This window comes from Melozone crissalis, unplaced genomic scaffold (assembly GCF_028551555.1).
Source record: "Melozone crissalis strain CALT ecotype California unplaced genomic scaffold, PUWL_Pcris_2 ptg000042l_1, whole genome shotgun sequence".
Classification (NCBI taxonomy): Eukaryota; Metazoa; Chordata; class Aves; order Passeriformes; family Passerellidae; genus Melozone; species Melozone crissalis.
Window position 1 is genome coordinate 32,053,705 of NW_026535820.1, and position 23,243 is coordinate 32,076,947.

Consider the following 23,243-nt stretch of genomic DNA (forward strand, 5'->3'; position numbering starts at 1 on the left):
ATGGGGTAGCAAATAAACACACACTAAACCAGAGGCAATATAGTGAAAACATTGTATTGTGACATGCTTTTCCAGTTCAAAATGTTGAAAGCATTTCTTTTTATTGAACAAATTATTAAATCCTACATGCAAAATTCTGAAAGCCTACACTACATGTTAAAACAGCTGAACACATCCTATTCACACTTTATCTTGGGATCTTTCAAACGACAACTAACAGTCTATTAATATAACTATGACCAGCAGACTAATTTGGATGGACTTCTTTAGCTCTTGAAAATACTCTATACAAGAGCACTAGTAATTCATTCACTTTTATTTTTTTTTATTTTGATCACAAACACTATACAATCTGTATTGTAGGTGTTAAAACATGTATTTTCTTTAAAAAAGTTTAAGAAGTATTAAAACGGTTTTAACAGTGATAAAGTAGGCTTTATTCCAATTATTTGTGTTCAATTATTCAACACCAATTTTTATAATACCTAAATCTACTAAGACCTACTTCTTTTGGACCTGTGCCATCTGTTCTACCAGGTAACTTCCCAAATTATGAAATTTATAATTTTCATCTTTAAAAATAAATTGTTGGAATTATTTCTGAAGATGGCAGTGCTTAGACCCAGCCCACACATTTTATAAATATGTTACAACTACACACAGCACACAGCTTCACAGTTCATGCGATAGGCAGTGTCTAAAAAATCAGTAACTAACTTCCAAAAACATTTAAATATCTACGGTATTTAAACACAGTGTTTTCTAGTTCCTCATAAGAAAAGTAAGCTGTAAACATTTTTACCTTTAGTTCATGCCTTGTTTTTTAGGTAATGTGGACTTATTTTGTTGGTTTGTTGGGGTTTTTTTTAAGTCTACAACCATTGTTGGAATAAATCTGTTTTCCCAAAAATATTACATTCCATGGATAAAGCACAAGTCTATTATATAACCATGTGATACAGATACAGAAAATGAACTACTGTATTCAAAAACATAAAAGTAAAGATACTAAAGCAGTCCATAGCTGTTAGAGCTGATGCTTTCAGAATACAGACCAACATTGTGACACTAAAAATGTTCAAAAATAAGGCCTCTGAAATAAATATTTCCATTCTTTAAAAAAAGATATAATAAAAATGTACATCACATGGTCAATGTAGGTATAAAAAGCACTAAGTTAAACCATTCTGGATGATGTATCTGAAGTAAAATGGCCTAGGTTTTGCTTCTGCCGACGTCCTCTATTATTTTTGGGGCATTTTCTGTTAAAAAAAAAAAGAGAGAAATAGGAAAGGAGGGCTGATTTTATATATGCCACCTATAATTAAGCCTAACAATCATGCATTGACTCAATTTTCTGTACTTAGCAATAGCAAGGAGTCTGTGATCTGTGCTGACAAGTGGGACACTCCTGCTGTTCAGTACTGGACTGTGCCCTGGGAATGTCTGTAGGACCCCAGACCGTGCAGAAGGGAGCCCTGCTTGACCTTGAGACTGAAAGCAGCAAGGTGCTGCATCCTTCAGCCTTGATCCAGCAAACACGTTCTGCAGGGAATGATTGCATTAGCTTTGCTTTATACATATTTCATTTTTAAAACCCAGTGGATGGTGAGGCTGGATCAATCAGCCTTTTGAAGTGCTGGACCTCCAGGTGCCTTGCTGCTTGCTGCAGCCCATGAGACAGAGCCCACCCAGGTCTCTCTGTGGGGTGACTCTGGCAGTCCCTTACTTGGGGCCAGACACACAACTAAAAGGATTCACAAAAGCCAGCAATCCTGAATGGAATGGCACTTAGCCAAGGCAATGAATGATGGAGCAGTCCTGCTGGGACACAGCAAGACGTGAGAGACTGAGAGCTGGGGAATGGTCATACAGAGGCTGAAAGAGGAGCTGACCCATAGCCTTTCACACCACTGCTTTGGCCAGCAGCATGTTCAGTGAAAAAAGGAATGACATCAATTGCATGAGCCAAGTAACTCTTTTACATGTGCAGGTGGTGTTTTATACATATGCTAGTGTCTGTTAGGTTGAACTTTACAAGGGATACAGGGAAAAAGGCCTGTATTGTTAATTTGCCGTGTCCCTCTACATCCCTGAGTTTTGGAAGTCTTAAACTAATGCAGTAGCAGAAATTTTATGGCCCAATGTATGTGGAGCTGAAAAAGTGAAGGACAACTTGAGGAGGAAAAGTCAAACTGTGGCACGGATGCCCAAGTGTAAGACTTAAATACTTCATGCATCTATAAGGTAAAAAAGTCATCCTTTATCTGTCTCAGAGACTTCAGTGTTTTGTTTGGTTCAAGTCCTAGACCTGAATGCCTTGATATCAAAAAGAACTCATGGCTCTCATCTGGGTTTTTACACCGTGTGAGAATGAGTTTCTACACAGAGTGGAGACAACCTTTAGCTGTCTCAAAATGTGCTTGTGCGTCTTTAAGTTTCACAAAACAGGTTCTTACAGTGAGTGTCTAATAATGGGACTAAGTTGTACATTAATTTTCAGAAAGTGTAGATGATGTGAGGGGTACTTCTTTCTCTGTGTAACACCCATTTACAGTTGTCCCACACGGAACAGCATCTTGTCAGCCTCTCTGGCTTCACTGGGTGGTAGCTGGGGATCAAAGGTTCCACAAAATTTCAGCAATACCTCAATAAATCCAGTGAAGGCCTAACACGGTAGCTTAACTCTAGGATTTGTTTTAAGGCTGATCTGTTCTGCCGTGTGTTTGGTCTGGAGATTCAGAGTGGTTACTGGTGGTTTCTAAATTCAAACAAATCTGTCTTTAGTGACCAAAGAAACAAAGGGGCAGATAGGATGTTACATGATCATCCTGCTCCAGCATTAGGTAGTTTTTAAGTGCATATTAAGCAAATAAAATGTTGGACATCATATAATTAAATACAGAAAAAGTATATGCATACAATGTGTAATTTTTCACTGTTTTTGTCTTTACCTACCTGGTTATGCACATGACAATTGCAACTATAATGGCAATCTGTACAGCTCCAATTATTGCTGCAATAAGGACATGCGTAAGCTTTTGTCTACTTGGGACAACATAAAGAATACTAAAGTCTGTCTTTTCACAGTGCTGTCCAGTATATCCTGATTCACACCTGAAAAAGAAAAAGAATATTTCATGGAATCTGTAATTTGACAGCACCCCAGTGATTTTGCAGATGAAATGAGAAATCCAAGGTGACTCCAGCTGAGAAAGAACTGGTGAGAAGGTGCACATGTGGTAATGCTTGGGTTAGGGAATGGTTTGGATCTGTGCGGCAAGAGAAGAGACAGAGCAAGTAGATATGATCTGCTTTTTCTGGATAAGGTTACTAGTGGCCCTCTGAAAACACACCAGCATGAGGAAGACCCCGATTTGTCAAAAGAAATATGTGGGTCATTATTATATTGGTACAATACTTAGGAAGAGTGAAGCAACTGGGTGGAACAAGTAGACACTAGGAAGACAAGTGGACAAGGCTAAATGAAATGCAAGAACCATGTTCATGAAACACAGAGACAGCACAAATCATTCAGCTCCATTGTTATACATAGGACAGAAATGACAAAGAGGAAGGGGAACCTTGAAATATGGATTGAAAATCCACCTTGAAAAAAGAAGACCCCTTTTCTAGCTGCAACCTAGAGAAGTGGAATATTGCAAAATCTACTGGACAAGACCAGCACCAAACCCCCTCCTGCCTTGTGGCTGAGCCAGAATTTGATGGAGGTCAGCTTAGAAAACCCAATGGCTCACAACTGTTTCAGTGAGAGTTCAAGGAAGAATCCAAAATAATTTGCATGGCGTGGGGGAGAAATAGCTGGAAGCAGAAGAGAATCAGCTCTTTAAGTGGTAACTTGCCTGAGCAAAGCAGCAGTTAGCTCAATGAGAAACTCAACAGAGGCTGTTCCTGAGCAGTGATGTGTTCCGGCAATGCAAGATGTGCCAGTGCAAACACACTCTGAAACAATCCATGTCTCAAGGCAAAAGAGGCTCAGGCACAAGAAAAGGCAAGAGCCACCCAAACCACTGAGATGAAGTCTGCAGAGTCAAAGGCCACCACTTAGAACCCTGGGCAAGTTCCTAATACAGCTGTCCTTTAGAACTGACTGACATGAATGCATCACTGTGGTCAACTGAATCATACACTTGGCCTCCAGCTCTGCAGCTGCAGAAGAAATACTCACATGCAGGCAGAGCAACAATCATTTTGTAAACTGGATCTGACAAGCCCCAAATGCAACACAAAATCAGACTCATCCATTCAAAAGCTTTGTGCTAGGGTAGGAATTAATTCTTTTTGGAGCAACAAAATAATTACACCAAAGACCTTTTTACAAATGCTAATGCAACTCCTAATCCTCCTCCGCATGCAGGGATAATAGTTGGGGTTTACATGTTCCTAATCTTGTGACTCTACTTTCTCCAGCCATGAGCTGCTGTGTAAGGAGTTTTGGTTCAGGCATGAACCAAATTCCAGTAAGACTTGTTAAAGAAAACCCTCCATGTGGTAGAAGTGTGCCCAGTGGTAGCCAGGAAGGGAATAAAGGGAACTCTGAATAAGCATATGAAAAGAATGAGGACAGTGAACACACTAGTAATCATGCAAGAAAATACAGAAAGGAAGATGTCTCCTTGTTAGTCAAGAGGACTTAAATCTTATTGTTACTTTGCTTTTATTTTCATTAAAGAAAGTAGCAGACGAAGTATTATCAATGTGAGAGCTGCTTTAATGCAGAGGAGACAAAACAAAGCAGAGGTGGCACAAGGAATTCAAAGATGTTTCCTCAGAAACACTGAAATGACAAGAAATTATTTCTGAGAAATAATGATTGCAGATTCAGGAGGAAAAGTGCTTGCATTAAGAATTACATAATGGCAGGATGAAGTAGTAGTCACTGGTTTTCTACTTTAAACTAGCAGAACAGATTTTAAAACATTCTGCTGCATTAATGTCTAACAAGATAATATAGAATTAGTATAATAGCAAGATCAATAGAGGTCAGCAAGGATTTATCAAAATAAGCTGATTAGTCAATTAATTGATTTAGCATAAAGTTTAGATTTCTTTTTAAAGGGCTGGACTGTGTGTCCTTGACACAGCCTGCCATAAGGACAGGGCAGAACTGCACTGCACAAGGGGGGCAGCAGGAGACAGACCCGATCCCATCTGTGCAAAGGCTGCTGAACTCAATACTGTGCTACTGACTGCTACAAAACCTTCCTCCCACCCGCCTGCTGGCAGTCCTGGAGGGCTGCTGTACAATAAGCAAGGAGATTCGTTGCCCTCAGTGAAAGTAGAACTCAGAATTTGCTCTGCACAAGTATTTTCTGCAGCTTTATAGGTCATCTGATACCTCACATACATTGCTGCCAGGAAATGAGGACCAGATTAAACAATGTAAATGCTAGATGTCTATGAGAACTGAAAGCATTTGAAAATAACAATTTGCCCTTAGCAATCATCATTTTATTTTCCTTGCTGGAGAAAGAGAGAATTTTTTTCTCTGATAGAGGTACATGATTACTACAGCGGATTGATGTCTGTTATAAACTATTTGTTTCCTTAATAACTCTGCTCCAGTAAGAAACATGCATAAAGAATGAGACCATCAGTATTTTAATAGCCAAGAAAAATCCAAAGGAGGTCTAATAGTCAGGGTCAAGAACTGATAGTCAAAAATTCTGGGCTGGAACTACGTGAGGTTTGTTGTGCTAGGCTCAGTACTGAGATACTATGCAGAATATTTAAATACATAGCTGCTGAAGCTAGTAACAGTAAATGTAACTATAAAATAGAATTTAAAAGGATGGTAAATTAATTAGATCCATCAAAACATTGCCTATCAATACTTACTAGAGTAATAATAAATATTTAAAAGATGGAATTTACACTGAATCATAAATTGATAATTACGATAAGATTAGCACCTTCCAACAAAACTTCTGAGAAAATAAAAATTAGTTAATTCAGACAGGAATGTTTTCCTTGAAATACTGCTACTTCAAACATTTTAAGGACAAATACATTATGAATTGTGTTAAATACAGTTCTAGATCAAAAGAATACTATAATCAGATAGTATTGCCTAATGCCCATCAAGATGATGGTGGGGGTGCCCCCTGTTTCCCAAAAGAAGCACAGCCATGTTGAGTTCTCTTGGTTCCAGACCAAAAGAAAACCAAAACAGTGCTATTGGAAAGCTGAAAATAAACAAGAAAGGGTCTTACATGGTAAAAGAAATAATAGAAGTTTTCAAGTGCTTAAGTTGACAACAATGCTGGCTCTGCCATTTTGGGGCTTCCTGCTCTCTGATCTGTCTGGAAACCCTTAAATCTTGGCAGTGAAAAAAACGCCTAAATATCATCAATCAATAAGGATCAAGGGAGAAAATATGAAAGCATCCAATGGATTTACAGCTGAAGTTTCAAAAGCAAAGGAAAGCAAAGAGTTATGGCAGTTCCAGCCACATTAATCTGAAAGTACAAGCTTGCAAGATAAAAGCTCAGGAGTGAAACCTCCTAATAAGTAGGGCACTGCACCTTATTGCAAAGTGGCCTTTTGCTATAAACAAATTTTAAATAATAATACTAATAATACTAATACTAATACTAATACTACTAATAATAATAGCAAGAACAACAGTAATAAAGTTTTAGAGGAGAAAAAAGATACGGAATTCCATTGGTGAAATGTAAAAGGAAAAAAATTATTTGGGAGCTAAGGAATATTCATATACTCTGGAAAACACTGAAGGGCTTAATATTGAGTGTTCTGAGTTGCTAGTTAGTTTACACTGTAGACAAAAGGTGTGGGCTAAAGAATATTTTGCAATTTTTTATTCTCTAGATAAGCCTATTATTGTGAAAAAGGGCAATAAATGTTAAAAATAAGGTATTGATTCTCTAGAGGGAGTTTACGACAGGAGCAATAAAATGTGCTGATAGTGTAAGAACAGGCTGAGGGGTCAGTGGTGAAAGAACAGTCACACACAGAAGCCAAGGAAGGCAAAGGCCTTTCTAATGTGTTTCTGTTTCGCTTGTTTTTTAGCTCTGGATGTGATTTGGCAGCTGAAAATAAGAAGACAAGACTGAGGCTACACTCCTCAGAGGGATTCAGGTTCTGATGTACCTGAGTGACCGAGCCTCTCCTCTGAGCACTATCTCCCTCCTGATGGGAGCAGCTGGTGCTGCCCACAGCACAGGGATGCTCCTCCTGTGCCACTGCTTAGATATCACAAAGTGACACATGCTGTCATTATGCCTAGAGAGCATTTTGATTAAGCTTTACAGTGATTTCAATCAGATTTTGGAGACATGAAGGACTTACCGGCAGGAAGCCTTCTGAGTGGAATAAATGAACTCACATTTCCCATGTATACAGTAACCATTGAAGCTTTCTGAACAAGGTATGTGGTTTCCAATGTAAATGTCTTCTCTTTGATCACTGGCATCTTGAAAAGAAATATACATAAACAATTATACATGGGGCTGTGATGTTAATTTAAAACTCTCAACCAGGAACAACATATCCTTAAAAACTTGCAGTGAATAAAGAAATAGAGAATAATAAAGCAGAGGCTTAAGGGGGAAGTTTCAGAGGCACCTACAGAGATTTGCTAGAAGGTACTGCACTGGAAAATGATCCTCAGACACCTCTAAACATGCTTTTTATATCGTGTTTCTCAAAAAGGAGAAAAGTGTTCATGACAGAAACAAACCAAAGCAGGAAGGTCAGCAGAAGCTTTGTCAGTGGCACTGGGGCAAAGAGCTAATACATAGATACAGAGAGCTGTCTCCCATGTGTAAACAGATGAAAAAGAACCCTCTAAAAAGGATTAGAAAGATGTTGAACTACATTTTATGATTACTGGGTAGAAAACCACTTGATACAGCCCAGATCTGATTGGTACCACTAGTGGTTAAAGTTGAAATCAAACACACTTCAATAGCAATCTTCCTCAGAGAAACATTTTTATGGAGAGAGAACTTAAAAATATTGAAATGTGTTTAGAGCACCCATTCCTTTGGGAGGTGTGCTGGTTTTGGCTGGGATGGAGTTAACCTCCTTCACAGCAGCTGATGGAGTGCTGTGGTTTTGATTTCTGGCTGAAATAATAGTGGTAACACAACACTGTTTTGGCTGATGCTGAATGGAGCTCACACAGCATCAAGACTTCCTCCACCTCTCACTCTGCTTCTCCCCTCAGCAGGAAGAGTGGGAGTGGGCAAGCCTGGGAGGGGACACAGCCAGGACAGCTGACCCAAAGTGGCCAGAGGAATGTCCCACACCACATGACATCATGCTCAGCAATAAATACTATAGTTTTGGTATTTCCAAGGTGGCAGCTGCTCAGAGGTTGGCTGGCCATCAGTCTGCTGATGGGATATTGTGGGTGACAGCTTTTGCATCTCTTGCTTATTTTTCCTCTTTTTCTTCACCCCTTTGATTCTTAAACTGCCTTTAACTTCACTGATCAGTTTTTCTCGTGTGTGCTTTCCTGATTCTTTCTTCCATCATCCCGAGGGAGGCTGGGATAGAGCCAGCAGCTGGTGGGCACTTAGTTGGTGTCCAGCTCAGCCCAGCACTGGAAGGCAATCCCTTCTGCCCCAACATCTTTCATGCCTCTGTTGTGTTACCAAAACTATACAAAGCTGTGTTCATTTTCAACCATTTTCCCCACAAAATTTTTGGTAAAGAAGTCCTAAACACTTCTATCAGAAGCTGATATTCAAGCTGATATAAGAAGCTTAGTTAAAGAAGCTGGTATTTCATAATGAAGAGGGATCTTAAGATGTGAGCATAATTATGGAATTGTGTTCATTTCCATGGCAATAGACTATAGCTTCACAAATAAAAGACTATTAAGTAAAAGGGTATGAAGAAGAAATTTCTTATACACTTGCAGATATTTGAAATTTAACCAGCAAGAAAGAGAACGTATTTTTACAAGACAAAAAGAGAGAGATGCTGATCTTTTAGGTTTTATCTGAAATGTCTGGAATGTATTTTAATTTGGTTCTGGAAAAAAAAAACAACGCAACCCTGTATTAAAGGTTTTAAATATAAGGAAGCCTGTTAATTCAGGGTGTTTTGAGGATACAGAGGGCTTGACACAAAGGAAGAGCATTGGCTAGTACTGACAGTGTGTCTACCACTGCACTGGTGGAATAGACTATGTGGTGACATGTCTAAGAGAAGAAAAGTGGGGATGTCTCATCCCAAAATGATAATCTCTCTTCTTTTCCAAGAATTTAATTACTGTCATATCTGGTCCAAATCAAACCTTGTAATGAGCTACAGATAATTATATGAGTATGTTCAGAGAGCTGCACCTATCTGGTTTTAATACATGTACTGATACACAGTGTGAGGCCCAGTGGAAAACTGGAAGGTGCATCCCCTGCAAAGAGGCCAGACAGCCACACACAGGTCAGAGGCAAAACTTACATTAAGCAAGAAGGTGTTAAATGCAGGAGGGGATTCCTGGTGTAAAATATACATTTACCTCCCTTTTGACAGGAATCCATTTTTAATCAGAGACACCGGCCAGACTGCTTCACTGCTTCCAAGTGAAAGAGGTAACTGGTGCAGGAGCCTTGAAAGAATAACTGGATATAGGAGTTCAAAACTTCAACCAGAAGGAAGAGTCATGCATAAAAACTGAAACCCTGGTGCTCATCTTGGTGCAACAAAACCACCAAGCCAGCTGAATCTGGGAAGAGAGACCTTTCTGATGGAACTTTAGGTAGCCACTTGCACTGCAGGAGAAGACTGTCACAGTTCTAGAGACTAAAACATATTATCCATTCAGAGAACAGGATTTAACAAGATTAACTCACAGGAACTGAAAGCAAAAGCAAACAGGCAGGAGTGGACTGTTCTCTTATCCTGGATGAAAAACAACAATTCAAAGAAGTTCAATTCAGGCTCTCACTGTCTAAAGAGACCTGAGCACTGTATTAAAAAATTTCAAAACAACCTTTTTCTTATTAAGCATGCTCTCTCCATCTACATCATTTGCTGAATGTGAGATTGCACAAGCCATACACATTAATAATAATAATTATATACAATGGTTTTTCCACTAACTAGATTTCAAGGGCAATTTACATGCAATGAATAAAAGGCTGTTACCTCTTTGGAATAGGAACTGAAAGTGGTGTTTCATTACATAACATAATAAGATGTATATTGCATTTGGTGCCTTTTATACCTTCATAATATAAGTGAAAATTGACATTAAATCACTCCAACTGGTACATCATATGCAGTGAAAATAAGAGAATTTATGAAAAGAGAAAAATATATGAAGCTTTTTGGCACTGAATGACTTTTCAAGAAGAACACAAGGGATGTTGAAAGCCATGTTTGGATGACTTTATTCAGAGAAGCCATGGGAGTGCAAAACAAGTATAATGACAAAAAAACCCTGAAGACCAGAGCTAACAGAGAAGGCAGCAATCCCATGGAGCAAAATCTGCATTAAGACCAGAACTGAGGAGAAATAAGAGTGAGTTATGTTCATTTTTGATTCTTTCCTGTGCAAAATATAAGCACCCATTTGCAGACTGGATTCTGTTTTCAGGGAAGTTCTCTTCCTCCCTGGGAGGAATTAGAGATGCCACCACAAGACTGAAGAGGTTATTGCAACCTTCAGACTGCTACTCACTCCTGCTATTTCATGTGGCTACTAATGATGATGTAGCCACAAAAAGCCTGAGTTCAATCAAATGAGGTTTCAGAAGCCCTGGGGCAATGCTAAAAATATTTGGGAACAGATAGTGTTTCCCTTCATTCCTCCCAATAATGAGGGAGAACTTGAAACAAACAGGTGAGCCCAGGATGTCAATACCTTGCTCTGGGCCTGGTGTTTCCACCAAAACTTTGGGGTTTTAAACGATGGAAGAGACAAGGTATGCTGGAGCCTGATGGAACCAACCTGTCCTGAAGGGTAAAATTACTTTTGGAGTGTAAGCTGGGAGCATGGAGAGGGGTTTAAACTAGGATTGATGGGGGAAGGGGATTCCAACATCTTTACAGTAGGTAAGTCACATGGCATCACCTGAGGGTAGCAAGTGCTAGTGGGAACACTTCCACTGCTCCTGGGAGCATGGAGAGCTCAGCAACACATTTGAAACACTTGAACATCAGCACACACAGTATGAGAAAGAAACAGGATGAACTAGAAGCACTGGTCAGCTCCCAGAGCTACAATATCACTGGTATTTGCATGAATTGGTAAAATGAGTCCCACAAGTGGAATGTTGAGATTGAGGGCTCCAGGATGTTCAGGAGGGACAGGCAGGGAGACAAGTTGGAGGTATCACATTGTATGTAAGAGAGAGGTGATTGTACAGCACTTACAGTTAGTGCTGGTGTGGTTGGGAGCCTCTGGCTGAAGGCTAGAGGAATGGAAAACAAGGAAATGTGGTAGTGGATGTCTGCTACTGATTGCCCAGCCAGGATGTGAGCACTGATGACTTATTCTATAAGCAATTATGAGAAATCTCTGGATTGCTAGCCCTTTTCATTATGGGAGATTTTTAACTTCCCACACATCACCTGGGAATATAATATTGCTGTGATGAGCAGGACTTTCTTGACATTTTCAGGAGACAATAACTTCTTGTTAGAGGTACTCAGTGAGCCAAGCCCTCCTAGGCTTGCTATTTGTGAATAGAAGGCTCATGGGGGGTGTAATTTTAGGTGTCTGTCTGGTGGAATGAAATGAAATGGTTGAGTTTAATGGTTGAGCTTTCAGTGCAATGAGAATAAAGGACACCAGCATTGCTACCCTGGGTTTCAGCAGAAAAAACCTTTAAGCTATTCATGGAGCTCTTTAGGAGAGTATCCTGGCAATCTGCTTTGGAGGGGTCCATGAGTGTTGGTCAAGGTGTCAGAAGTGCCTTTAGAAGCACAGGAGCAGAAAATTCTGCTGCGTTGTAAGTCAAGCAAGTGGGGTAGAAGATCAGCTTGACTGAACAGGGAACTCTTTGTGGAGCTCAAGAGGAAAGATAATTTGTATGGCCACTGGTAGTGAGATCATGCTTCACAGGAAGAGTACAGAGCTGTGGTTTGTAGACACAAAAGGCCAAAGCTCATTCTGAACTGAATCTGGCCAGTGTTGTGTAAGATAACAAGAACGGCTTTTTCAAGTGTGTTACCAGCAACAGGAGGTCTAAAGAAAGCGTTGGAGTGATATTTGATGTGTATGATCATCTGACTAGCAGGGATGAAGGAAAAGTTGAGGCATTAAAGGTCATTAAAAGGTAAGGAACAGTTCATGTAGGTGAAACATTTTCAGCCAATGTGATTCAACATATTAGTTCACTGAAATATTTTAAAACACCCTAACAAATACAGAATCATCCATTTTTCCCAGAAGTTAACAGAAAAGATGGGATCATGGCAGGGAGGCTTGTGCAGTGTTATTTCATCAGGAATGTCACAGTTTGTTGTCTTCTAGTAAAGTCATTTTCCCAGCACTTGGAGTGAGTCCAATCCTGTGGCCACCGCACAGGGTACTGAGCAGTTGGGCATCTTAGAGGAATACAGCAGGCAAAACTCACAAAAAATCATGCACATCTTGCCATGCACATCTTGCCTTGCAACATGCTGTAAGAGAGAAACTGCTCACAGGCCTGTCTCAGATACAGGAATCAGAGCTGTGAGGCAGACTAGAAGAGCCTTGCATGCTCTATTTTGTCATCTTGTGAAGCTGTAAGCAAGAAGAACAAAGTCTGCACTGTACCTTTCACTTCTGGCCGATACTGCATGCCATCATCTTTCTTTCCAACTGCATTTGTGTCATCTGTTTCTAGGTGATAAACACATGCATGGTTACTCATTAGGAAAGGATATTCTCCAGACCACTATGTGTGCATCACTGATAAGCCAGAATAATATTCAAAGAACTATTTTAAATTGCAGTAAAGCTGGACACACTCCCACATTGTTCCTCCCACACAACCAGGCTGGTATCACACCTAGTTGGTAGCTCTGGTGTCAAGACCAACATGGCACACCTCAAGCTTTAGGTTTTGAACAAAAAACTTTTCTGTGGTATGGACCTAGGTGATTTCGGTGACAGTCTGTTTTGGTGTTGGAACTGCCCAAGTTATAGATCTAGATGTAACTGGCAAAGAGTTGGTAGAAATCTGTTATTCCCATGAGAAAGTCCTAAATGCACACCCCCAAAACTGAAAGATTATGGGCAGGATTAGCTACAAGGCAGTATGCAGAGGGCTTCAGTGGACCATTTCAACACTGGAAAAAGAAATTATAGAATCACTTAGGTTGGAAATACACATATTTCAAATGCTTATTTCCAAATAAGCATTTGAAATGCAAATAAGGGAAAAAACCCTTAAGAATAAAGGATCAATGTCTGTGCAATCAGGGCCCAACCTGACTCACACTAGAAGCACATTTTACAGCCCACAGCAATAAGAGGGAAGATTTCCCACACATCCGTATTCCTTCTGTCCTCCTACCACCCCCTCATGCAAGAACTGTTGGATTATTGCTTAGATTTTCCCAAGATCTTTTCCTGTCTTTCCAGGTAACAGCAGCCAAAGAAAGGCAATGTAAACACAGCACTACGTGTGTAGTGTGGGAAACTCAAAATTGCGGGTGATGAGTTCACTGACAACTGCATCAGTGACTTCTGACCAAAAATACAAAAGGGAAAGTACACCAAGCCAAGTTATGTCAGGATTTAACTTTTCCAGAAAACCAAAATTAATCCTACCTGAGCAGTGGCCAAGGTGCCTGATGTCAATCTGCTCTTGCCTCAGACATGATGCCTCTCTGACAAAGCACGGATTGTTATAGGAACTTCCATCAGAAGCACATACAGGATTAAAACTGTATCCACTGCAGTCTATGTTACATACACACCTGTTAATTGAAGCACACAGCAAAACAAAATTGACATCCAGCAAACAAAAATTAAGTCATGTTAAGTCCTAAGTAAACACTAGCTTGGGCACCAATGCCAGGAGGGGAGAGCGTGCTGCTTGAGGATGCTGAAGAGGACCTTGGCATCTCAGGCTTCCAAGCAGAATGTACAAAATTGTGAATACATGCCTCAGTGTGCTTTTCTATAATGTATTAATGTTTCTTGTTGTTTTACTCTGGTATCAATCTCATAGAATACACCTGAAAAGTGATAACACACTAGTAGGAAGATTTACTACATTAATACACCAGTTTGTAGTGTTTATTCTCTAGTGTGAAGAAAATCAGAAGAATATTCTAACTTTTTCAGCATCAGGGTCCTTGAGAGGGAAAACAAAAAGGACTCCCTTTTCTGTTAGGCAATAGAAAGAGTTGTATTTCAATGTCTCTACAGACTTAATATGCTTGGTTAATATTGGTTAATATCTTGCTGTGTCATTTCAGAAAGACTTTCATTCATACCTTTGAAAGTTAACAATAGGTCTATTATGTTGCATTTAAAACAGGATTATGCAATCTGAATTAATTCATATTGCATCCCATTAACATTTTGGTTGTTAAGGGTGAATGATTTTCTACGCAATTTGCAACTAGGGATTGTAAAATGAAAATGGGAAAAATGAAGACCTTGCATGTAGCTGTTTCCTAACCACACAAGGTAGGACAGCCAAAGGCTTAGACAGGACTATGACTTGTTCATGTTTAGATACTTCTGTAGCCCCAGTAAGAAGTCTAGAAATTTTACATATGTGAATGGCACAGGGAAACTTTGCAACTTTGCATGCCTCACACCCCCTGATTATTTTAATCAATATTCTGCTTTTTAACTGAACTTCTATTTTTGAATTAAAGTTTCTGTGTATGTTCCACATTGCTCTGCAAGTTCATCTCCACCTTTGGGATGGGGAAAGTAAGGAGGATGGTTGCAGAATAAGGGGGAGAACAAGATGGGCACCATGTCCAGCTGTCAGTCAAGCTCCTCCTGATGTCATTAGTGTGAGAAAGCCACTTTGCATCTTCTGAGGAGGTGGCAGTGGGCACAAGACCCTCTCCTGGGCAGAAAGCTCTGCAGTGGGCACATGGTCTGACTTCCAGGAGTAACTATTAGCTTCATCTTGATGTGACTTGCTCTTGTAAGTCACAGGCGGGAGGGAAACGTCCAAGCAACCAACTTACCAGGTTTTTTATGTTCTGTCCCACTGTTGCAGATAAAATTAAACTATTAAACAGATGAATATTTGCCGCAAGCTGGTAACAAATCTGCAGCAGAATCAAGTTCTGTGCTGCAGAAACACTGAAGGTGGCCAGCATACTTTTCTTCTTCTCCCATGAGAACTTTTTGTTCCTTAATTTAAATATTCTAATTTTGCAGGTAATTTTCCATGCCTGTGAACTTCAGATTGTTGCTAGTCAGAACATCTCTAGTGCAAACAGGGTTTTAAGTGAACCTACTGACAGTGAAACACTTACTTCCAAGTACTAATGAAGCCTCTAAATATCAATATGATGAGCATATGATAATCTTTCTTACTGGAAATGGTAATGGTTGTAAACCTCAGAACCAGGATGGAAATACTATTTTGTTTACCTACTCCCACACGATGTAAAGACTAATCAGGGGTTTATTAGGGTTTACTACACACAAATAAAAGGCTCATGGCTCAGCAGCCATGCATATTTATTGACACAAAGTAGCAGAGAGCCAGTCCTCATTTGTATGACATTGGCTGTGTGCAGACAGATACCTTTGCTCTCCCTTAAATCTGCCTGTAGCCACCATCTGATGTCTGTAGCATCATGATTATGGCTGGGTTTTGTCATTCCTGGTGACAAATAAGGTGAGTTTTGAAAATATCTTTTTTTTTCTTCATGGTGACATTACAGACTAGAGTTGAAACCACTTGGAAACTGCTTATGTTTCCATAATTTGCTGTATTTAGGTTTAGCATCTAATATTAAATGCTTACTTTCTCAGAATTGTCAGATGCTTGTTTTAGGGGTGCTTATGAATTCCTGACCCTGATATTCTATCAACAGTCTCAGTTTTATCTCCAACCATCTCATCAATGTACAGGAATTTCACATGTTGAGTCCCTTCACATGTATCTGATTATCTGCCTGCTGCCATTAGCTACTTCTTTGCCCACGAGCATGATGCCTTCCAGCCTTCCCCTGGCCAGGTGGTCACTGGTCACTTGGCAGAGCTCTCTGACATGTAAAACAGGTGGTTTAAGTACACTGGCATAATGAACAGTTGAATGGGACTGATGCACCTTACAAAAAATTGAAACTCTTATTCAATCATAAACCTCTAAAGCCTTTCAGAGGGCTGAAAGAGAACGAGTTGAGGAGAGGACATGGCTTAAATGCAATGGTCTGAAGGGAAAAGGGCTTCCACAGATGCAGTAGGGTGGCAGAGAGGGAGCCAGCAGCACGTGTTAGAAACCTGGACTCATCAGAGACTCTGCATAGGGTGCAGTGAGTTTGTCCTTGCTCATAGACAGTTTCCACTGGACCAAAAAATACAGACAGGACTGCAGGAATGCCAAATCGTGAGATGAGAGCAGTGACATATGGGGAGTGCTGCTCTTGACAGAAAACATAAAAAGAATGTTGTTTTTAACTGCTTGGTGTTTGTGAAGGAAGGTAAAACCATGGGAGAGCAAGTTACTGCTCTGATGTTTCACATGAAACACTTTGAAACTGGAGCCTGAGTCCCTGTGAGGGGATGGGACCACCACAGACTGAAACAGATGAGCAGCTCAGGAAATTATTGGAAGACCTGCCAACAAACCCACTATGAAATACTGAAAATATGTTATATCCTGATGTCAGAGAGCTACAGAGGGCAGATCATAGCTTGGTACTGAGATGACAGGAAATCCAACTGCTTGGTGGAAGCCAGCTTCCCCCCCACCCACCAGTTTGAGAGCCAAAGCCAAGAAGAAGTCAAAGCTCAAGGCCACCAAGCAGAGCCCACGAGTCTGAACCATATCACAGACCACAGAAGAAGCACACAAAATATGCAAGAAGACACAGCAGACAGTGAAAATGAGCTAAAAATGGTATCTTAAAGGGCAAAAGTCTTATCAGAGGCCTTTGCAAGCAGGAGAACTTGTAAGAGGCACCAAGGACTGTTTTCCTTCACAGCTAAGACTGCAAATGAACACAAAATTGCAGTCTCATATTGCAATCTGTTCCCTGAAGTCTCTCTCCTGCTGGGGACAGAGCACAGAGAGAGCATAAGGACAGTGCAGAGCTGCTCACAAAGGCAGGGCATGAAAAGCTTGAGATCATGAAGGAGGAGCAGGGACACATGGGAGAAACACAAGAGGGGCTTCACCCAGGAAGAGAATGAACCTTAAATGTAAAATTCAGAAGAAAAGAGTTAGTCACTTAAGGTAAAGTCACTTGACAGAATTGTGTATTAAGGACATCTTGAATGTGCTTCATACAAGAAAGAAGTGAATGAGTGCTTCAAATTTTTGCTGGAAAAGCTTGTTGTAAAAGACACACTGGAGTAAAAGGAGCGAGAGCCCTACAAACATTTTCTTCCCTACAGCCTTCCTACTGGTTTTAACCAAAAGGATTTAAACAGGTAATGCTCCAAATTGATGTCTTGCTGGAGGAGGTTCCTACTTAAGATCCTCAACAGATCATTTCTCTCACTTAACCCAGGGAAGTCAACAGGATATATTCAGATGTTTTCCTGATGTACTAGGGTACACAGAAAAAGTACCTGAATTTTGTCACCTGTCATCAGAGAGCTGATGCATTATCATCCATTAACACCATTAGTTAAACAGAAAAGCATTTGAATTTCAAGAAAGTACAAAGTGATATAATTAAACCAAGCAGATTTTTTTGGCTGGTTTTAATAAGCAAGAAATGAGGATATACAGCTCATTTTTTAGGGGCTACTAGGTGTAACAAAGTAAACGTGCTTAGTAAAATGAAGTGACAAGCTCAGGCTGTAAGAGCACTTGCTGCTATTAGCAAATTAATTAGATCCCCAGAGATCAGAACACATTTCAAGGCTGCCTTTTGTTTTCAGGCTTCAAGGTGTATGTGGTCTGTTGGAAGTTCTGTGTGCTTAAAAACCCTGGTAGGTTCAAAGGAAAGAGAGGGGAAAAAAAGGGAAGGAAAAGCATGACTGACTTGTGGAGCGGGCTTGGCTCCTGGGAGAGACTGGCATTCCCAACCAACAGATCAGGCTGCTGCATTTCTGCCCACCTGGGTCTTGCTCAAAAATGTATTTTTCTGGCCTGGCCTCACAGGGAGTGCTGCTTGCTATCCCTTCCCAGTAGCTGACAACAGTGAGCACTCTCAGGTACTCACCAATTCATTGGCACATCTGCTTACAAATGTAAAATGGAAACACTAGAGTAAAACAAAGCGTGTGAAATGCACACAGATGGATAAGGGTATGCTTGATGGAATAAATTTAGGTGAATTGAAATAGCAGGGGTGTTGCAATTGCAGTTAAGAATATAACCATGCCAAATGAAGGATTTGCTTTCATTTGATGCTGCTTCCCTTGTGTGCAGTTCTTCCCTGATGAAACCTGAACTAAGAAAATCTGGATTTCAAAGTGATTTTTCTACCTATTTGACTAGACTTGAATCTTCATCAGGTTTTTGGTGTTTTTAAAAATCCCTTTATAGCACAAGAGAAGCAGAATTCAATTCTACAAAGCTTCTTTGTGCCTGGCTTTAGCACTCTGTCTTTACTTCTGCCCAGCAATCCAGAACACCCTTTGAATACCATAAGCTTCAGCTATTTTCCAGACATCCCTTTTCCTACATTCCCCTTTTTCATGGCATGGCTCTCTCTGACCACTGAAGAGATTCAGTCTTTACTGCAGTGAGCTTCCCACAGCATACGTGCTGAACTGATGTTTGCCCTCTCAAAAGCAGCCTAACCCTCCCTCCACCCCCAAATAATAGGAACCTTCAAAGACCTGGCACACACTGCTGCAAAGATCACTAAAAATACACATTAAAACCCAGACATGGATTATTACCCATCTAGGATCTATTCAATTTCTTAATAGCCAGTATAGTGAAAAGACCATTATGCTATTCTTATGATATCAGAATATCCTGCACCCAGATTTTCATAATTCATAATCCCACAACACAGTATTAAATCCCTTGTTTATGCTGATTTTCTCTATTGTCTGAATGGTTTGTTTTGCACACAAATACTTAGGATTTTTTTCTTCTGTTGGATCAGGAAGCTGTGAGTTACATTTACACAGGATTTAGGTAGCCTTCCTTATGAATATCCAGTATCATACCCTAAAAAGTTGATTAAAAAAAAAGTTGGTAAATGAGTGAAAAAGTGGTCAAAAGAGGTAAGTATAAACTTGCATGCCAGATTTCAAACAGGCCAAATCTTTCCCTAGAGGACAATTTATATAGAAAAGGCAGAGAATAGGACTTTGAAATATCCACATTGGCATTTCTAACTGTTAATACTAATACTTCTGAAATTCTGGTTTGGCCTTTGTGAAAACAGACACTATGTAAATTATAGGCCAGTTGAATTTATATATTGCTGAGGTACCTTTACTTTCCAAAGTAAATCTCATAAAATGTTAATCTCAAAAGGTCTACTTGAGGATCAGCTGTCAATCTTTCTTGAAAATCTACATTATAAGTCAAAACATATCTTTGACAGCACAGTACACTTATTAAAAAAAAAAAGACTGAATGTGCTCAGAATCTCATTTCCATATTTCTTCTGTTAAAAAAAAATATGTAAAACTGAGAACACGATAAATTTGAATTTTTACAGTGAGGCTACTTTTAAGTTAGTGATTTCCTTATCAAAGAGCAAAAAAAGAGAAAATATAACAACTCAAGTGGGGCCTTGACAAGATGGAGGAACCTCCAGAGGTCTGAGGATGACAGGACATCTGTCACAGTGCTGCAGGACACATTGTGGGTGGACCAGCAGGGAAGCAGCTCTGCAGAAAGGGACCTGAGGGTCCAGTGGAGCAGCAGGCTGGGGATCTGCTTCACAGGAGGGTCACCAGCAGAGCAAGGGAAGGGACTCTGGTCCTGCATTCAGCACTTGTGAGAGCCCATGTGAAACACTCTGTCCTGCTTTGAGAGCCCCCAGTAACAGCAAATACTGTGAGGAACTGGAGAGGCTGCAGGGGTGAGAGGCTGTGATGGGCAGAGGGATGGAGTGTGGGCTGCAGTGAGGGTGGCTGGGGGCACTGCCCCCCTTCAGCCTGGAGAGGAGAAGGGAGGGAGGTGACTGCTGTCACCAACAGCCCAAGAGAGGTTATCGAGGAGAGGCTCTTCTCAGAGGTACACAAAGAAGAGTGAAAGACAACAAGTGCAAGTCACAAGGAAAGAAATTGTGATTGAAAATGAGGAAATGATTTCAAAGTGAGAGAAGTTCAGCCCTTGAACAGATATGCCCAGCTGTGAAATCTCTCTTCATGGAGATGGTCAGAGCTCTCCTGGAGAAGTCCTTGATCTTACATGGATGAATTATCCCTGGTTGCACTGCAGGGCAGGAGCCCAGACTGTCTAGAGATCCTACCTTTTGATTGTGTACTGATATGATGATCTGTTTATCTCATGAACAGTCAGTAGAACTGAAAAGCCCAGTGTGTGCTAAGAAAAAGTCAGGAGCAAACCTTGTATGTTTGTGTTCTGACCTACAGAATTTACCCCACCAGCTCCAGATGGGCCCAAGCTTTGTGCTGCCACCTCCATGTCCATGTCTCAACATGACTGCATTTCTAATTCAAAATTCCAAGAGAAAACACCCAGCCACATTCATACCACCTCTGTTTGTGGGCTTCTTGCCACTTTCTCACACAAGAGTATAAGTCTACCAACCTCTTGTGCACACATTTTGCACTACTATGCATAAAATATTGTCTTTTCAACAAAGAGGAGGAAGCTTTTGGCCAGAGATACATTTGATGGTCAGAGGAGAAAGGCAGACACTGACTGAATGGTGCAGCAGTTTTTCCCATGATATACACAACCTGTTTCAGTTCTGGCACTCAATGGGAAGGAAGTCCCACCCAACCCATCCTGTTCTTTGCATCCTGTTACCTCAGATCTACAGAAAATCACTGTTCAGGCAAATGACATGTTATGTGTTTATGCAATTTCAGACTAGTGCATCCACAAGTGATTGTCTATGCCCTTGAAAAGATTGACCACAAACTAGCAGCTCTTTAAAATACTTACAAGTTGTATGAAAAAAGAAGAAAAACATGGAGAAATATATTTCTGTGATGCTTCCTCAACCTGATTACTTTCAGAGTTTAGATAAAGAAATAATGTACTGATTTGCATATAGCTGAATACAAATTTTCTAAGTGTGTTGTTTATGACAACCCTCACCTCAGACTTTATTTCTGTGTCTCAACCACTTGACCTAGAATTAACACTGAAATTTTTCATAGAAACAGTGGAAATTATAAAGTTGTTTATACTTTTGCATTCAGTTTACTGTGCATTGTTAACACTTTTGGTTTAGACACATAATGTTCCTCTGAAGTCAAAAAAATGAAGAAACAAATCTAAAACCCTAATGTGCAAAGCCTGATTTCTTCAAACTATGTGTGATCTACTGCAATAAAAGCATATGTGTAATTTTTGATCAAGAGATACCCATAATGCTTTAACACCAAACATGAAAAATAAGAATCTGTAACTTTGTCAAAGGGGAAAATAAAATTTAAGAGCAAAAAATATTTTAACATCACTAATTTGTAATATGGTGCGTATCGCAGCTCTGTACAACTAATCTTTAAATTTGCTAATAAAATGCACCAAGATTTAGTAATTACACAGACTCACTGATTAATTTAGGCTTAAGAGATGTGCAGGGATCATGTGGTCCCAGTCCCTGCTCGAAGTTGGTCCGAAGGCTGTGTCTGATCAAGTTGAGACCATCTCCATGGATGGAAATGCCAGACACGGTGTTGGAGCGTCCAACCACCCTTGTGGTAAAAACACTTTCCATTATGACAACACAAAATTTACCACAATTTTACCTGTGTCTATTGCCCCTCAGGACAATCACTGTACACCTCTGAGAAGAAAGGACCTGCTTAGATAACTCTAAGGACCTGCAAGTTCAACTCTAAAAATCAGGACGTGACAAAGGGTCTTGCTTCTGCTTCTCTGTTGTAAGGATCCCCCTACAGTTGTCACTGAAAGCATCAGGTGCCACCACTTTTTGCAGAGGATGCCACAGCTTTCCATACTCAAAAGACAAACCACATTCTGCAGGGAATAAAATTGTCTTTAGCAGGATTTTTCCAATACTAGGAGAAAATTTGCCTATTCTGCTCCCTAGGCTATTGAGGCTGGCCTCTTGGCAGGTCCTGGGATTTCTCATTAATTCCAGCTCATTTGCCTCAAACCACTCAACATGCTGTGGCATGTGTGGCACCCTTCCCACCAATTCATGAAATGTTTTACCCAAAAATTAGTTTCCTTATTGATAAATGAGGAGTAGAGATATTATTTTGCTTCTCAAGCAGTTGGAGCAGAAGGAGCTGGTGTCTGTAAAGTCACAGATTGCACAGCTTGGAAAAGAGGTTAAAAAAACCTCATAACCGTGCATTTACTATTTGTATCATAAATATGTCTTGAGATGATCTACCTAACATTAGGGGACAGCTCAGCTAACCCATACAGTTACTATAATGGAGCAAAATTTTCTTTAAATGCCTTCTGTTATCACCTGGATCACTCCATTCAGTGTCTTAATATCACAAGATGCAAGCAAGGGCTGTCCAGCCCTAATAAACCTACATGAATGGAACTAATTATACCTTTTCTTTGTGATTCAGTAGAAATTACCACACTACCCAAAAAAGTTCCAGTGGACATTCTTATGTCTTAAAAAGGAAAACCAAACCAAAATATTTTTATGAAATTAGAGAGTTTTGTGATTTGCTAGAATTAGGGGTGATAGTGTTTGTAATCTGGCACAAATTTGAATGAAATGATAATTCTGACAAGCAGTGTTTATACATAATGAAAGATATTTGTGTTGCTAGTAACTTTGTATGTCATGATATAATTTTATGATGTTAAAACCCACACTGAAACTCAATAGGAAAGAGAATAAAAATTAGATATTAAAAACAATTATAAGGGGTGCTCTACTAAAGTTTCCCAATAGAGCATTTCAATCCCATCTTGTTTCTGCCAGGTAAATAACTGTTTTGATTTTATGAAAAATTTTTCCAATTCCTATATTCTACTTTAGCAAGTTTTCAACTTGCTATG

At 40.0% G+C, this 23,243-nt stretch overlaps 1 protein-coding gene across 2 annotated transcripts in view; it reads right to left on the reverse strand.

Annotated features, from left to right (window-relative positions):
• Positions 1-40: 40 nt before the first annotated feature.
• The window catches only part of TMEFF1 (transmembrane protein with EGF like and two follistatin like domains 1), a 114,660-nt gene continuing 91,457 nt past the window's right edge, over positions 41-23,243 (reverse strand). The window contains exons 6-10 of one of the 2 annotated variants that reach the window (XM_054284874.1): positions 13,757-13,905; positions 12,758-12,817; positions 7,333-7,456; positions 2,959-3,117; positions 41-1,262 (exon numbers count right to left, since the gene is read on the reverse strand). In XM_054284874.1, the coding sequence (XP_054140849.1) occupies positions 1,178-1,262; positions 2,959-3,117; positions 7,333-7,456; positions 12,758-12,817; positions 13,757-13,905 (577 nt within the window). In that variant the 3' untranslated portion in view covers positions 41-1,177. Of the gene's footprint in view, positions 1,263-2,958; positions 3,118-7,332; positions 7,457-12,757; positions 12,824-13,756; positions 13,906-23,243 lie in introns of both variants that reach the window. The other variant, XM_054284873.1, reaches the window with a different exon arrangement.